Raw genomic sequence first — 18,791 nt, forward strand, 5'->3', positions numbered from 1 at the left:
TGATTACCGCTTGCTGTATTCAGCTTCTTATTCACAGAAAACCCATTGGGCATGTGACCAGCCAAGTCCACTGTCACGAAATTATCAGTTTGATAATGGACGTTAGGTCCTAAATTTGTACACCCTAAAGGATTCATTTTAGAGTAAAAATTGGCATTAGAAGATGTTGTTTGAGGAAAGTTCATTTGCACATCCAAACCTGACTTGGAATGGCCAGAGTCTGTTATAATTCCATTCTTCCTTGTTAAGTCCACATGACCAGCCAACTTTCCAGCTTTGAACTTATCAACAAATGACTGATGCTGGTTTTTCCTGTGACCATTTGAAATATGGAGCAGTTGACTAGGATTATCAAATCCAATTTGCAGTTGGGGCTGCACAGAACTCTCTTCATGACTAAGTTGATCTTGTGATAAACTAAAGCAAGATAAGGATGCTGCAATATCAGCAAGCTCACTCCTGCTAGAAGAAATGCCATTATTCTTTTCAACTGGGAAAACTCTGTTACCCAGAGGAGGAAGACCTGGAGTCGGGGACCTTCCAATCAGCTGAGGATCTGGGGTTTTACTCCTTGACAGAGGTGAAGCCACAGCAGATGCAAAAGAATGTGAAACTACTGAACCAAGGCTCTGAACTCTAGGCAGGGCACTGCTTGTTTCCTCAGGACCCAAGACTTCTGGGGGTTGCACTCCATGAAACAATTCTGCAGAATGACTATTAGAATTGCCTGTTGTATCTACAATATCAACAAAAGAATTACGACTTCTAGGGCATGAGATCTGACCTGACATGGGAACAGGCTGATCAAGACCTTCCTACACAAAACAAAAATATACTTCTGATCAGCAGCCTAATAAGACATTTACATAACAGTGTAAGACCAAACATATATTTTACATGGATACGCCTGTTGAGAAAATGCTCCATTTATGTGTCATTTGCAGTAGGGAAAAACTAAAATGCTTTCATATTCAGTAATCTCAGAATGCTGATGAACAAAGCAATGCAATCATTAAATAGCTATTTGATGAGAGAGTAGCATGGCCCTCCCAAAAGTAATTCAAATCCTTACGTGGAAACTTGATGCCACTGATTAGTAGTCTTTCAATGACTAGATTGCCCCTGTAAAAATATCAAGTAAATTGCATTAACCCCAGCCACATTGGAATGTCCAATGTGTCTTTTTGTGCCCGTCTCCCAAGCTTTTCGACTCATTTACCCTTTATAATTTTTTGGTCAAGTGTCCCATGTTAAATACATGGAGTGGCACCTATTGGAAATAAGATGCAGGAGATGCAATTAAGATTATGTGGACATGTGAGAAAAAGATTGATAGGCATGCCTTTAAGGTGAATGGAGGAAATGGGGGAAGTTTGTAGCAAAAGAGAGATAGGAAGAGGAAAGAAAACTTGATGGGAAACCCATAAATATGATATGTAAAGCCTTTACATAGGATATATGGCTATGGATAGAGATGGCTTGAGATCTAAAATTCATTTAGTTGACCCCACCAAGTGGGATTTATGCTTGTGATGGTTGATGTGGTTGTTGTAATGTGAAGAATAATTCTATAGCATGTTTGGAATTGAAATAGGACCTGCAAAAGATTAAAAAGGCTAATTTGAAATGAGTGCAAAAAGAAATTGGCTTACAAATAGTAAGCCCATTGATGTAAGACAGTAGTGAAAGAACTTTCTCAGTCCTGCTTAAACTTGTTTCCAGTGTCTGCAACATTAAGGCACAAGCACAAAGAGATTAGCATCTATGTCAGATCCAAGGATCTGACAAGGGCTAATTCCGTGAATTGAGAAGTAAGAGAGAATTGAGAGAGAAAAGAGAGAATCAGGAAGTAAGAAAAATTCAATCTTCAATTGCATGCCTTCCTTTCTCTTAAAACCATCCTTTCATAGGAATCCTCAGCTACCTTCAGTTAATGTAACTGAAACCCAACAGCCCCAACAGCCTTATAACAGCCATAGCTTCTAACTGTGTTACAACCAATGATGCAACCCTAACCATTTCTAACCAACCTACAACAACCGCAACCCCCAATTTACACAATTACCCCTCCCATAGCTTAGGGTTGTGACAAATCCCCCCCTTCTTAAACCACTTCTTGTCCCCAAGAAGTATTAAAGCTGACTACGGATCGGTGGATCAACCGATACCAGCCTTGACTGCCTTATTTATCTTCCTTTCTCCTCTGCGCTTCTTCATGGGCAGGTCGGAGTAGCAATGTTTGCAGCCATTGACTGTTCTTTCTCCGTCTCAATTCCATCTTTTAACTCGACAGCCTGAATTGAGTGTAGCTGGGCCACTGGAATCTGTGTTTCTTCTTGGAGAACAACCTTTCTGTCCCCTTCTTCCTTTCCTTCTTCTAATCCTTCCATGTGCAGTAGCAGCCTCTGACATTGGTGGCTGGGACTAAATTTAGCTGTTCCATAGTAGGAAATTTAGCTGTAATAGAGTTACTATAATCTTGAGAATTCCCTCGATTTCCTTCCACTTGGTGACTGAACAAAGGTTGAACTTCCATGGAGAGCATGTACTTCTTGACGATCGTTCTCAATGCAAGTTCCTGGAGCATGGCTTTCTCTGCAGCCTGCTTGACGGTGGCTGGTTGCATCATTTTCACCATCGGCCTTAGTTCATCGTTCAAGCTGCTGATAAAGCTGGACAGGGTTGGGTAAGAGAGAGTTAGAAGTGATTTTAGTTCTTCAAACCTGATTAGATAATCATCAACTGCACCTTCTTGTTTCAATTTGTTGAACTCTTCCACCACGTCAGTCATAGTCCTTTCCCCGAAACGAGTAGAAAATTCTTCAGCAAATTCCTGCCAACTCCGTTCGGATCTTCCGTTGCTCCACCCTTGAAACCATGCATCCCCGATGTTAAAAAATGGGAGCACCGGAAGCATTTAAAGTTGCCCAAGAAACCAATCAAACACCACTCACAATCACTCATAACTCATCGGTCAACACACCACAACACAAACATATAATAAAGAACAAAAATTAATCAAGAACAAAACAAGAAATGAAACACGCAAACCACATGAGGAGACAGAATTTTATCCTGGTTCATGCCACGTGAATGACACTACATCCAGCCTTGAAACCACCACCGAGCATCCTTCTTTATTGATGGATAACAGTACAAGACTTTCCCTCTTTCTCTCTCCCATGATACAAGCTTTCTCAAGAATGTACAAGACTATTCTAACTCACAACCTTTTCACTCTCTTGGCTCTTGTGAAAACAGAAAGAGAACATGCAATTCTTAGACCCTCAGCCCCCCTGCCCTATTTATAGAAAATAAGGTGATATTTCCTAGGACTGGTTATGACATTAGCGGATTTTTCCTCCACTAATAACTAATATTACAAGAGTGCCACCCGCCTGTCAACTATCCCATAACCGCATACAGAACACTGCACATAATCCTATCACTAACTCAAGACAACCTTTAACACCCAACCCTTAAGATACGCCGCAACCAGATTTACCTTTTCACTTTCGACCACACAATAATAGTGAAGAACCTTCACAACGTCGGATCCACCAGTGCAGCTTGCCCCCTTCAAATGCTGGTATTTCTAGCCTCGGCACTAGTGTATTGGCCCGACCCATAGAGCCCCCTCTATTGGAAGCCCTTGATGTAAAGTCCGGTTGGTCTTCTACCTCCAGAGGATCCGGAGTATGGTTGCGACTTTAGGCGCCTGCCAAGATTGGAGCCTTAACTACTCTCGGGGGAAAATTTGCCAGTAAACTTGCGTTGGACAACCTCAAAAATAGGCTTAGAACAGTACTCAACTGCTAGCCAAACCCGAAAATCTCCTCCCTGAGATTAGAAACATCCTCCCAAACACCGATAATCTTAGCCTTCAGGTTCTTCTCTACCGACATCATCGTTTCTCTAGTCATCGTTTCTTTGGTCATCGCGTTATCGACCCCGCCACAAATTACCTCCTCTTGCATCTGGAGTAGCCCAAGTTCCATCGTCTCAAAGCGACCTTCCAGTTGCTCCTAAGTTTGGCGAAGGCCACTCTCCATCGTATCCAATCGGCCTTCCAATTGTTTCATTCTTGTTCCTTTTGCCATGCCTTCCCGATTGCTAATCGCTACCTCCAGTTGACAATGGAATTGGAAGGAATGCCTTCCCCGATTGCTACCTCTAGTTGACATGAAATTGGAATTAACCACCTGGTTCATCCTAATTGCCTCTCTTGAAGGACTCCACCTCCACCTTCAAACCCAATTCAATGTCAAAACTCCTGCTCTAATTGTGACCACCTTGGGTCTTCCCACACTGCCTTTCACTTGAGTCCACTGCTCCCCGTCGAAAATCTCGTTCCAATTGCAATGGCATGGATCTGCTTGCACCGCTTTGGACTAGGGTCCCTCCACACCTGTCTCTTCTAACCAGCTTCGTCTTGAATTCCGACCCAAGCTCGTAGGAAATTGCTTGGGTGTTAAATGCAATTGACACCCAAGAAACGCTCACACCAAGAATCATCCTTCCACCGTCATCGGACTTCCACACTGGTCATGAATCCTTGGTTCTGACCGTGTCGCATCCTTCGTGCTCACCTACTTGACCCGCTTTTGTCCGGCTACCAAGACCATCGGCTCTGATACCATTTATTTGACAATGGCTAATTCTGTGAAATGAGAAGTAAGAGAGAATTGAGAGAGAGATTGAGAGAGAAAAGAGAGAATCAGGAAGTAAGAAAAATTCAATCTTCAATTGCATGCCTTCCTTTCTCTTACAACCATCCTTTTATAGGAATCCTCAACTACCTTCAGTTATCGTAACTGAAACCCAACAGCCATGTAAAACCCCCAACAACCTTATAATAGCCATAGCTTCTAACTGTTTTACAACCAACGATGCAACCCTAACTATTTCTAACCAACCAACAACAACCACAACCCCCAATTTACACAATTACCCCTCCCATAGCCTAGGGTCGTGACAATCTAAGACTTTTTCTTTGATATCAAATGTGGAAAATGACCAAATTTGAGTATTTTCTTTATAAGGGAAACCCATTTTAGAAACCCTAATCTGTCCTTAACAGTTCTATATTGGAACTTGTTAGAATCCTAGGTTTTGAATCTAGGATTTTTAGTTGACAGTCATGAAAAAGAAAGAAGGAGAGGGAGAAATGATAAAATGTAAGGAGAAAACAGAGAGAAGAATAGAAGGAAGTAGTGTTCGAAAATGTGGCCTAGGCGGCCGCCTAGGTCGCACGCGGCTGGTTCTCCTTCCCTTTTCCCTTTCTCTCTCTAGTTGTTTATCGCCTGGGTTCTCTCTCTCTCTTGCCACCGCCGATCTCGTCTCTTGGTTGTTCTCTCTCGCTGTCGATCTCTTCTTCCTCTGGTACGTATGGATTGCCCCTTGCTGCAGCAAGCGTTGCTGACACTGTAACAACTGCTTGCTGTTGTTGCTCCTTACTACAGCAAGCGTTGTTGTAACAACTGCGTGTTATTGCTACAGCAAGTAAGAACATTTTTCCTAGGCCTCGCTTAGGCGCCCAACTAGCGCCTAACGCGTTTTAGAAGACTGAAAGGAAGCAAAGAACAGAGAGAATTTAGGGAGAAAAATAGAGAGAACAGAGAGTAGATAGAGAGAAAAATGAAATAACTTCAATATAATTGTTTTATTATTTTGGCATATTGTGGTATAGCTTTATATAAGGCTATCCCAACAGTTATTTACAGCAGTTACCACTACTACATAACTGTAAAATAATACTCTACTATTTCATAACTATAAAAATAACACCCTACTCCAATACACATAACTACTCCACTTATCTCCTAATTCTCTGATTCCTAACATTTCCCTTCCTTTCAAAATTTTCTTGTCCTCAAGAAAATCAAAGGAATTGAGTAACTCAAGGAAATTGAGCTAGGAAATCCGACAAAAATTCCCAAGTATTGTTATCTGGGTGCATCTTCAAGGAAATTTTTATTAGCCACTTCGATTTCTTCATAAAATTCTTGTATATCAATATAAAGGGGCTGACACTCATTCGTACCCATTATTGTCGAGTTGAGACACTCTAAGCAGAGCTTTCGACTATCATCTAGTGCAACATATCTTGTTTCCCTTGGCTCCATTCGCTCACAGCTACAACACCGAGGAGTCCCATCATGCTCATTAAAAGGACAATACTTCTGGACCTAGAAAGGATGCACTCTATTCAATTAATCAAACAACATTTGCTAGTATAAAATGCTTGCAAACGTCACATTTTGGGTGATAGTGCTTCTTGTAGCAAGACTTGTGATAAGGAAAATTCCCATAAATAGAAAACTCATAATCGCAAATTGGTTGATTACAGGCATGGCATCTGAAACATTCTGGATGCCAAATTGCACCCATGCAATTTAGAAATCTTCCATAACCAATATCAGTGTTACAACCAGGACATATCCTAAACCCTCTTGAACAGGGAAAAGGTACAAGTTGATAAATATTAGCATTTTTGTCTCAAGATGGAGATTGAACATTCAAGCTTTCTTGTATAGCTTTGGTAGGTTGTTCATCTTCCTTCAATTGGGACTCATTATCTTCTAGAATTGGATTAGGATTCTCCTTCAATGGAAAGTCCTAAGCTAATTTGTGAAATTCTAGAAAACACCTGTAAGAACCCATCGAGTCTTTTAGCCAATCCATCTATCAAAGAATCTAACTTGTTCTCCAATGATTGAATTGCTTCGTGATGCTTACTCGATCTTTCTTCCAAGGCCTCCATTCGGTTTTCCAAATTAGTCACCACGGACTCAACTTGGTTAACCTAAGCCTCCAATTGTTTTATTCTAGTTCTTTCTACCATCTCTAATAGATCCAAACTATCAAAATAGCAGTCCAAGAATCCATTGCTCTTATACCAATTGTCAGGATCTCAAGTTTTGAATCTAGGATTTCTTGTTGATAGTCATGAAAGAAGAAAGAAGGAGAAATGAGAAAATGTAGGGAGAAAATAGAAAGAAGAGCATAATGAAGCAGAGAAAAGAGAGCGAACAAATAGAAGACCCGAAGTAGGTAAACTCAAGGTTTAATTGGAGGTGAATGAAACAAATTGTTTTCACACTTGTAATTAAACTTAGATGAGGTATTTATACATGAGCAGGTCTCGATTTGCTCCTAGAATATAGGAATACAAAATACAAATTCAAATATAGTACAACAGATAAGATAGGATTACTGTATCTCCTGCTTTGATAGCCCTTTATACCTCGGTCTTTGGTATTTTTTAACAGTAGCCCCTTTCCAGATGTTCCATTAAGATATCTTAGAATATGGCTAGGTGCATTGAGATATTTACTAGTGGGTGAATGCATAAATTGGCTAACTACACTTATTGCATATTATAAACTAGGTATTTCTCTATTTCTTAAGATACAAAATATGTTGATTCTCTTTTCTCTTTATAGAGGAAGAGAATAATACAAAAGGAAAGAGGAATATACACAGAATATACATAGCTTCTAAAAATACAAAGAATATTCTATATCAAAAAAATACTTCTATTTCTACACTCCCCCTCAAGTTGGCTTGAAGATATCTTCCATGGCAAGCTTGCTCACAAGTTTCTCAAACTGAGTTTTGTGTAATCCCTTTGTAAGAATATCGGCCACTTGGTCAACTGTTGGAATATAGGGCATACAAATTACTTCATTATCAATTTTTTCTTTGATAAAGTATTTATCCACCTCTACATGCTTTGTCCTGTCATGGAGAACTAGATTATGGGCAATAGAGATTGCAACTTTATTATTACAGTAAACTTTAGCCGGTAGAGAAGTAGAAACCCTCAAGTCTGATAGAAGCCTCTTTATCCACATGACCTCACAAATACCATGGGCAACTGCACGAAATTCAACTTTAGCACTACTTCTGGCCACCACATTTTGTTTCTTACTCCTCCAAATAACAAGATTGCCTCCCACAAAGGTGCAGTACCCTGATGTAGATCTTCTGTCAGTTACACTGTCTGCCCAGTCTGCATCTGTATAAGCCTCTATATGTGTCCACATTTTTTAAAAAGTAGACCCTTCCCAGGAGTTCCCTTTAAGTACCGCAGAATTCTGTACGTAGCTTCAAAATGTTGTGAACCAGGTGAGTGCATAAATTGACTTACAACACTTACAGCAAAGGCTATGTCTGGACGAGTATGGGATAGATAGATAAGTCTACCCACAAGCCTTTGATATTTCTCCCTTTCTACCACATTCTTGGCCTCAATAGGTTGAATTTTTAGGTTGGATTCTATGGGAGTTTCAGCTACCTTACACCCAAGCATTCCTATTTCACTAAGTAAGTCTAGAATACTTACGTTGGTTGACAAAGATCCCCTCCTTAGATCTTGCAAACTCCATCCCAAGAAAATACTTTAGAGGACCCAAGTTCTTGATCTCGAACTCATGAGCTAATCTCCTCTTAAGCTCTTCAATCTCTCCCTTGTCATCACCAATCATTATTATATCATCCATATAGACAATTAAAATTGTTTTCTTACCGTCACTAGCGTGTTTGAAGAACAGTGTGTGATTTGCTTAACTCTGAATGTAGCCACAGCTTTTCACCGCCTTTCCAAATCTTTCAAACCATGCTCTTGGAGACTGTTTTATACCATACAAGGATTTTTTTAAACGACATACCTTGTTTGTACCGAGACTCTTCTCGAATCTTAGTGGGAGATCCATAAACACTTCTTCTTTTAAATCACTATTTAGGAAGGCATTCTTTACATCAAATTGGTGAAGTGGCCAATCGAAATTCACTGCAAGGGAGAGGAGAATTCAAATGGAGTTTATTTTAGCTACTGGAGCAAATGTTTCTTGATAGTCGATGCCGTATGTTTGGGTGAATTCCTTAGCAACCAGCCTTGCTTTGTATCTTTCTATGCTCCCATCTGCCTTACATTTTATAGTAAATACCCACTTACAACCTACCGTTGTTTTGTCTTCTGGTTTTTCACAATCTCCTAAGTTCCATTCTTTCTAAGAGCACTCATTTCCTCCTGGACTGCTAACTTCCAATCTGGGTCACCAAGGGCATCCAGAATTGTTCTTGGGACATGCAAGTTAGAAATATTTGAAAGAAAGGCCTTATAATAATTAGACATTTTTTGGTATGACAGGTATTTGGCAATTGGGTGTTTGGTACAAGATCTCATTCCTTTCCTAGTAGCAATAGGGATATCAAGATCGAACACGTCAAATGAAGAATAATCTAAGGGAGTGAGTTTAGAGTTACCATAATCAGAAGACCCATCATTCGAAGACGTCGATTGTTCAATTGTTAGAGGAATATTAGGAGTATTCTTCAGGGTTTGCCTTCTTGTATAAAACTGAAGCTCCAGTTTTGGAATATTTTGATCCGTTTGTGGTCATTCTCCCCCTAGTTCCAATCCCATCATGCTAGGCACCTGTGAACCAGACACACCCTGTTCCACAACGTTTGGAACATTTATATCCTTGAGTTGTTTATCAAAGTGGATGGGAGTACCAATCATGGTAGGACGAGGGCCATAGAGTTTCAAGGAATTATCCCTCTCAACATTAGAATTCAAAAAATTATCTTCTTTCTCAATATGCTCCCCCTGAAGATGATTTGTGGCAAAGTAAGGTTGAGTTTCGAGGAAAGACACATCCATACCGATATGAGTTTTTTTGGTGACAGGATTAAAGCATTTGTACCCTTTCTTATTTGGTGCATAGCCCAGAAAGACACATTTTTCAACTGTGGGATCTAATTTGGAACGAAATATTTGAGGAACATAAACGAAGTAAGTGCATCCAAAAACTTTTAAGGGTAACTCAGAATATATATGGCATAGAGAAAAGAGTTGTTTTAAAGAGTGTAAGGAAGTTTGAAATTGTAAAAACACGAGTGGGCATACGATTGATGAGATAAGAAGCACTTAAAATTGCATCACCCCAGAGATATTTAGGGACATTCATCGAAAACATGATGGCCCTAGCAACCTCTAGGAGGTGTCGATTTTTTCGTTCAGCAATAGCATTTTGTTGGGGAGTTTCTCGACAAGTGGCTTGATGTAAAATCCCTTTTTCTTTTAAAAAACTCCCCAAGGATTCATTAAAATATTCCTTGAAAGTTTTAGACACATCTGATTTTTTTGCAAGTAAATAAATCCAACAAACTCGAGTATGATCATTAATAAAAGTAACAGACCATTTTTTGCCAGACAAAGTAGAGACATTAGAAGGGCCCCAAACATCACTGTGTATCAAATAGAATGGTTTTGAAGGACAATAGGGTTTTGGATAAAATTTAACACGATGATCTTTGGATAAATGACAACTCTTGCATTAAAACATAGAAGGATCCACTCCTTTAAACAACGTAGGAAATAAATATTTCAAATAAGGAAAACTGGGATGGTCTAGCCTAAGATGCCATTGCATTATTTGATTAGAAACAGAAGTAGAACTAGTACCACCCAGCCCGTGAGCTTTTTTATTACGCAAGACATCCCCATTCAAATAGTAGAGTCTGTTTATTTCTCTAGCACTGCCAATCGTCTTCCCCGAGTTCTAGGCCTGAAAAATGCAATAGGAGTCAAGAAAGATAACACGACAGTTAGAGTCTTTGGAGAGTTTACTATCAGATAGAAGATTGCAGGCGAGTTTAGGAACATGGAGTACTGATTGAAGATCAATACTATCAGAGAGTTTAATGAGACCTTTACCTGCAATAGGTGAAAAACTATCATTGGCTATTCTTATTTTTTCATTACCAGTACAAGGAATATATGAGTTGAATAGATGCGATAAACCAGTCATATGATCAGATGCTCCTGAATCAATGATCCATGGAACAAATTGGAATGAACTAGATAAGGCAAATGAATTTCTACCTGAATAGGCCAATGAACAATTGGGTGTACCAGGGGACAGATTACGCTTTAGCAGTCGCAGAAGTTGATCAAGTTGCTCTTTGTTGAATGGTCCTACTTCAGCTTCATGGGCAGTAGGTTGGGATCGCTTCGATCTAGGTTTCCAATTGACTGGTTTGCCATGAAGCACCCAACAGGTCTCCCGAGTATGGCATGGTTTATTGCAATGATCACACCAAACACGAGGCTTTCCTTCCGCCTTTCGTTGACCCGCAATATGCCATCCACCAGCATTAGCATCAACAGTCACGAGCGCCATATTTTCAGATAGCCCACTTTCACCACTCTTCTTCTTGCCCAACATAACTAGTCTTCGGCTTTCTTCACGCCGAACTTCAGAAAAAGCTTCACTTAGAGATGAGAGTGGATTTCTACCAATGATCCTCCCACGAACTTCATCATACTCAACATTAAGTCCAGCGAGAAACTTAAATACCCGATTAGCATCGACCATTTTCTGATAATGTTTGCAATCGTCTAAGTTCTTCCACTCATATGTGTTGAAGAGATCCAAGTCCTGCCATATACGCTTTAAAGAATTAAAGTATATGGTGACAGTATCACTACCTTGTCGAATCTCACCAAGCTTCAAGTTGAGCTCGTAGATTTGGAATTGATTCCCCAAATCGGAATACATGGCAGTGACTTCATCCCATAGTTCCTTTGCTGTAGAGAAGCACATATAATTCGAACTTATCTCTTCCTCCATGGAGTTTACAAGCCACGTCATCACCATTGAATTCTCAACATCCCACATGTCATACAGTGGGTCTTTACTATCTGGGGATGATGTGGCACTAGTTAAATAGCCAATCTTTCCTCGACCTCGAATGTACATACGAACAGATTGCGACCAACGTAGGAAATTGGTACCATTGAGACAAACGGTTGTAATCTGTACCGGATGCGAGTCGGAGGAGCTTCGAGAAACTCGAAATTGGTCTTGAGAGGACTGGAATTGTTGGGTCGGAGTGACAGAAGATGCAGAATCGGTCATGGCAGCTGAACAATCAAATCAGAGTATTACACTGTGTGGAGGCAGCAGAACAATCGGATCTGGACAACCAGATCTAGTGGCTGAACAATCAGATCTGGACACAGCAATTGTGACCCACGGATCTGGACCCAATAGTAACCCACAGATCTGGGCGCACTCGTAGTGACCCACGGATCTGGGCGAACCAATAGTGACCCACAATCTGGGCGCTTGGATCTAGATGCCCAATCTGGACAATAACTGATCTGGGCACTTAGATCTGGGCGCTTCAGAGGATGGGAGCGACTCTGATGTGCGAACAGGGGTGGCTCACGAACGGCGACCGGGGATGGCGCTGAACGGTGGATGGGAGCGGATCTGATGTGCAGACAGGAGTGGCTTCTGATTCGAGATGCCGAGGCAACAAGAGCAGCGACAGGTCCGACGAATGGAGGCCAACTTTCGCGAGGGGCTAGGAGGCTGTGACCGTTCCAGAGGTGGGAATCCCACTGGAGAACGACAACAACTGTGGAGGCGGCAGCGATAGGGATGTTGAATTGTGTCACGAAACAAGAGGAAGGCCGGAAGTATGAGAAATTTTGCTACAAATATTAAGTATAGTTTAGCTATTTTCCTTTCATTATTAATTAGAGACTTTTCCATTTCCAGCTGGTAGTTTGTTAAGCTGTTATGCCAGGTGTAAAGGAGGCTAGAATAGGACAAAAGAATCTGTTAGAGGAGAGAAGATCTGTTGTGGCAGCACCTATGGGTCCTATAAATACTATGTCAGTCTGCTGGAAGAGTATCAATGAATTAACCAATTTCTGATTCCATTCTCTGTATTCTCTCTCCATTTCTCTCTCTCTCTCTTTTCTCCTTCTTCCAAACCTCCCTCCTTTCTCATGGTTCTCTAGCGCCTGCTTCCAATTCACATCGAGTTGGAAGTTCGGCTGTGGCCACAGCGCAACTGTGACATTTGGTATCAGAGCCTCGGTGCTGGCAAGAAGTATTAAGACCTCAAAAGATGGCCGAAGGAACACGCATGAAGAACGTGGAGTCGCAGCTCTAGCAACTCAACTCGACGGTGGGAGAATTTCAGGATCGGGTGGACCGCTTAGAAGTCAGCAACCAAAAAAATCATGATGTGATCATAACAGTAGATCGCAGGTTGGAAGGAGGACTTAACCAAATGCGAGAAGATATCAACCAGATGAGGGAAGAGATGGGTAATCAGCTTCAACAGTTTATGTTGATGTTTACTAGCCAAAATCAGGTTAGGCTGTCTCCCGATTTTCCTCATAGAGATAGAAACGACCCTATATTACAAAATGAGAGGATGAATCCAGAAAATAGAGCCCATGAGATGGTGGTCGAGCAAGGTGATGACACTGAGGCGTTGTTAGGTGGGGAACGGGAAGATCGAACTATACCCCCACCATAAGGGTTTCCCATGCCTCGAATGGAGATACCCGTATTTGAGGGGACCAATCCTAGGTGGTGGGTTAGAAAGTGTGAAAGGTTGTTTGAGTGGTGCAATGTACCAGGAGAAAGGAGGGTTGCTTTAGCGATAGCTTACTTTGATGACAGGGTGGATGCATGGTTCCAAGGTTGGACTCGGGGGCGAGAGCACTACACCTGGAGGGAGTTCTCTGAACAGTTGTGTGAGAGGAGAATGTCGGACACTATTGAAGAATTTAACAAACTAAGACAAGCGGGTGATGTTGGAACCTACTTAAGGAGATTTGAGGAGCTGAGATCTTTGATGAGTAGCCATGATCCTCACCTAACGGAGGCATATTATGTCTCTAGTTTCCTCAGTGGCCTGAGCAAAGAACTGAGGCCTATGGTAAAGATGATCAGGCCACGAACCTTGGAGCAAGCGGCTGAGAGTGCTAGATTGCAAGAAATGGTAGTTGAGGCCCTGTTAAAGAAGCAGAAGGTGCAGCAACAAAGAACTGCACACGCGGGGAGTTGGCAGCAAGGAGGAAGCAGCAAAGGGGTCGACAAGGAGATGGTGAGGAGTAATGTCGGAGGAAGGAATTTTGCTAATTCCAACCTTGGAGGGAGGCCTAATGATCCTAGACGACAACCCTGTTCCTGTTACAGGTGTGGGGACAGATATTTTTCGGGGCACCAATGCAAACGGCAGCTGCTGTTATTGGAGGGCTGAGGGGAAGAAGAAGTAGACGGCGAAGAAGACGTGGAAGTAATCGGTGAAGAGGGAATAGAGGATAATGGGGAGATATCTCTCCATGCACTCAAAGGGATCACCAATAACAAGATAATTAAGGTGGAAGGCAAGATGAAGGGAGGCAACTTATCAATCCTAATTGACAGCGGAAGCACCCACAGCTTCCTCGACGACGGCATTGCCAAGAAACTGAAGTGTTAGCTCACTAATACAATGCCTTTGAGTGTCACAGTGGCTAATGGAAACCGAGTAGTGAGTAACATGACCTGCCTGGGATTATTCATATGGGAAATGCAGGGGGAGAAGTTCGAGGCAGATCTCAGGCTGCTACAATTAGGAGGGTGTGATGTCATTTTAGGGGCGGACTGGATGAAGAAGGTGAGTCCCATATGCTTTGATTTCAACCGTATGGAGGTGACCTTTGAAAAGGAAAGGAGAAGAATGACACTCACTAGTGGGAGAGAGGTTGCTACCTGCAAGATGATTATAGGAAGGAGGTTGCAAAGTGTCCTCAGAAGCAAGTGGAGTCAACTTACACAACTGTTCTCCATTGTGGAAGTGGAAGGAAATATTAAGGAAGAGGAGCCAGGGGAGCTACAACTCACTGTCAGTCACCAACACGGGAGAACCAACCAGGTATGCACCTTACCACTTATTGATGAATTGTTGGAGGAATTTAAGGACCTCTTTTTGGAGCCAAATACCCTTCCTCCTAACCGAGCCTTGGACTATGCCATTAACCTAAAACTGAACACCAAGCCTGTAAACATCAGATCCTACCGCTACCCCCCACCCAAAAAACCGAGATTGAAAGAATGGTGAAAGAAATGATGAGCCAGACTTTCATTAAACCGAGTCAGAGTCCCTTTGCCTCCCCAATTTTGTTAGTTAAGAAAAAAGATGGTTCCTGGCGTTTTTGTGTAGATTACCGCTAGCTTAACACTCTAACCATCAAGAATAAGTTTCCCATACCCCTTATTGAAGACCTAATGGATGAGCTTAACCTGGCCCAATTCTTTTCCAAGCCGGACTTGCGCTCGGGCTACCACCAAATCAGGATGAGGCCCGAGGACGTCCACAAGACTGTCTTCCGTACCCACCATGGCCATTTTGAGTTCTTGGTGATGCCCTTTGGACTCACCAACGCCCTGGCCACCTTCCAATCCTTAATAAACCAGGTCTTTGAACCCTACCTAAGGAAATTCATACTTGTGTTTTTTGATGATATCCTTGTTTACAGCCCAACCTTGGACCAACATCTTAGCCACCTAAGAACCACTTTTGAGGTCCTTAGAAACAACCAGCTATTCATCAAAAAGTCCAAGTGTGCATTCAGTCAGGATCAAGTGGAATACTTGGAACACCTAATCTCGGGCAAAGGAGTCAGCACCGATCCAAGGAAGGTGGAGGCAATGCTCAATTGGCCAAAACCCACGACCATAAGGTCTCTTAGGGGTTTCCTCAAGCTCACTGGGTATTATCGCAAATTTGTGAAGGGATATGGGATTATCAGCAAACCCCTCACCAACTTGTTGAAGAAAGGGAACTTCCAGTGGGGGCAGGAAGCAGAAGATGCCTTTGAAAGATTGAAGGTGGCAATGAGCGAGGTCCCCACGTTGGGCTTACCGGATTTCAGCAAGCCTTTTGTGCTGGAAACGGATGCATGTGGAGTCGGAATTGGGGCTGTGTTGATGCAGGATGGCAAGCCAATGGCTTTCTTAAGTCAGGCCCTCAGTCCAAGACACTTAGGCTTGAGTATATATGAGAAAGAGTTTTTGGCTGTTCTTATGGCTGTTGAGAAGTGGCGGCACTACTTAGAGGTTGGGAGGTTTGTGATCAAAACTGATCACGAGTCCTTGAAATTTCTGCTACAACAAAAGCTCCAAACCCAGTTGCAAAAGAAGGGGATGACAAAATTAATGGGGCTAGATTATTCCATACAATATAAGAAGGGCAAGGAAAACGTGGCCACTGATGCCCTATCAAGGTGTCAAGAGGAAGGTGTTGCAGCCCCCATAACCGTGGTGATTCCTGAATGGTGCAAAGAGGTAGTGGATAGCTACGAAGGAGATGAACACATCCAGAGCCTACGGGAGAAATTAGCCCTAGGCAGCAAGGAAACCGAAGACTACACCATGGTTGATGGACTGTTGAGATATAAGGGAAGAATTGTAGTGGGCCACGATGAGGAACTCAAGAAAAAAATCCTACAGTCCCTACATGACTCTCCCCTAGGGGGGCATTCGGGTATCCAAAACACTTACTTGAGGGTAAGGCAGTTGTTCCATTGGATGCAACTCCAGAGGGCAGTGAAAGAATTTGTGATGGGGTGTGATACATGTAAGAGGTGCAAGCAGGAAAATGTGGCCTATCCAGGGTTGCTGCAACCCCTGCCAATACCAGCATAGTCATGGATAAGTGTGTCCACGGACTTCATCGAAGGTTTGCCAAGATCAGAGGGGAAGGATTGTATAATGGTGGTGGTAGACCGACTTACTAAGTATGCACATTTTATAGGGCTGGCTCACGCCTACACCCAAGAAGTAGCCAGGGCATTCGTGGATAGAGTGGTAGCTGTGCATGGGGTTCCTCAATACATTGTATCTGACCGAGACAAGGTGTTCACCAGCCACTTTTGGAGGGAATTGATGAAGAACCTGGGCATAGGACTCAACCTTTCAACTGCCTACCATCCTCAGTCCGATGGGCAAACAGAAAGGGTCAATCAAAGCCTAGAAACCTATCTTCAGTGCATGTGTTTGCTGCAACCTAAGAGTTGGCATAGGTGGCTGGCATTGGCATAGTGGTGGTATAATTCCAGCCACCATGCGTCTATAAGGAGAACGCCATTTGAAGCTGTGTTTGGGTATAGCCCACCGACCCTACCAGCTACTGGAGGGCACACCACGGCCCCAGCGGTGGAAGAATACTTGCAGCAACGAAGGGAAGTGCTGCAGCAACTCAAACAGGAGCTGGCATCGGCCCAAAACCGAATGAAACAATATGCTGACAGGCGGAGGAGCGATCGAGAGTTCAATGTTGGAGAAAGTGTTTACCTACGAACTCAGGTATCCACACCTTAAGTCCATCTCCCAAGGGCCAGTCTCTACACTCAGCCCTAAGTACTTTGGGTCGTTTCCCATAACTGCTAAGATTGGCAAGGTAGCTTACTAATGTGTCTTTCATGTGTCTTTACTAAAACGGACTACTGGCAAAGAGAGGGTTAACCCTGAGCTACCCGCACTACCGAAGGAGAAGGAAGGAGAGAAGGAGCCCGAGGCTATACTGGAAAGAAGGGTGGTCTACCACCAAGGAGCCCCCCTCATCCAAGTGCTAGTAAGGTGGCAAGAAGAGCCCTTGAAAAGGGCTACCTAGGAATATCTCCCTCAATTACTACAAAAGTTTCCAAGGGCAGCCAGCCTCTTGAATATTTCTTGAGGACAAGAAATCGCTTAAGGGAGGGGTATTGTCACGAAACAAGAGGAAGGCCGGAAGTATGAGAAATTTTGCTGCGGATATTAAGTATAGTTTAGCTATTTTCCTTTCATTATTAATTAGAGACTTTTCCATTTCCAGCTGGTAGTTTGTTAAGCTGTTATGCCAGGTGTAAAGGAGGCTAGAATAGGACAAAAGAATCTGTTAAAGGAGAGAAGATCTGTTGTGGCAGCACCTATGGGTCCTATAAATACTATGTCAGTCTGCTAGAAGAGTATCAATGAATTAAACAATTTATGATTCCATTCTCTGTATTCTCTCTCCATTTCTCTCTCTCTCTTTTCTCCTTCTTCCAAACCTCCCTCCTTTCTCACGGTTCTCTAGCGCCTGCTTCCAATTCACATCCAGTTGGAAGTTCGGTTGTGGCCACAGCATAATTGTGATAGATCGTAGAGGCGGCGGCCTGAGGATGAGCGATGACTGGCGACCGGTGTAAAGGCAGAGGCAGATCTTGGGTAAGCAGAGGAATAGGAGAAGTTAGGGTTTCATAGTGGACGGCTGTGATTTAATCCCTAATTCTCGCTCTGATACCATATAAACTAGGTATTTCTCTATTTCTTAAGATACATAATATGTTGATTCTCTTTTCTCTTTATAGAGGAAGAGAATAATACAAAAGGAAAGAAGAATATACACAGAATATACATAACTTCTAAAAATACAAAGAATATTCTATATCAAAAAAATACTTCTATTTCTACACATATGCTATATCAAGTCATGTAAGTGATAACTAAATCAATTTGCCTACTAACATTTGGTATCTTCCTTTGTCTACTAGATCTCTTGTTCCATCCTCTTTATTCTTCCAATTTGGCTCCAATGGTGTGCTAGTTGGCTTACAGCCAAGCTTACCCGTTTCTTTCAGTAAATCAAATGTGAATTTCCTTTGAGAGATAAAAATGCTTCCTTACTCCTTGTCGCTTCCATTCCTAGGTAGCATTTGTTAAAATAAGTAAGATAAAGTTGTATCAAGATAAGATTTGAATGCTTTTCAGACCAAAATATGGAATGGTCAAGATAATACTAGGAAGCATTCCAAATTTTTTATCAAACTATTTGTTAAATTTTGCACTGCAGGACATATTCGTTATTTTTTCTTATCTATAAGGTCCAAGATATGCTTATCTTAAGGGGGGGAAGAGAGATAAGTGTCACGACCCTAAGGGTATAATTGTAATTGGGAGACACTTACC

The 18,791-nt window shown here is 42.2% G+C and overlaps 1 protein-coding gene across 12 annotated transcripts in view; it reads right to left on the bottom strand.

Moving 5' to 3' along the window:
* The window catches only part of LOC127806475 (pumilio homolog 4-like), a 123,618-nt gene that overhangs the window by 75,173 nt on the left and 29,654 nt on the right, over positions 1-18,791 (bottom strand). For 9 of the 12 annotated variants that reach the window (XM_052343802.1, XM_052343799.1, XM_052343809.1 and 6 more), the window contains one exon: positions 8-815. In XM_052343802.1, the coding sequence (XP_052199762.1) occupies positions 8-815 (808 nt within the window). The remainder of the gene's footprint in view (positions 1-7; positions 816-18,791) is intronic. The other 3 variants (XM_052343800.1, XM_052343810.1, XM_052343801.1) reach the window with 2 other exon arrangements.

This window comes from Diospyros lotus, chromosome 7 (genome assembly GCF_014633365.1).
Source record: "Diospyros lotus cultivar Yz01 chromosome 7, ASM1463336v1, whole genome shotgun sequence".
Classification (NCBI taxonomy): domain Eukaryota; kingdom Viridiplantae; phylum Streptophyta; class Magnoliopsida; order Ericales; family Ebenaceae; genus Diospyros; species Diospyros lotus.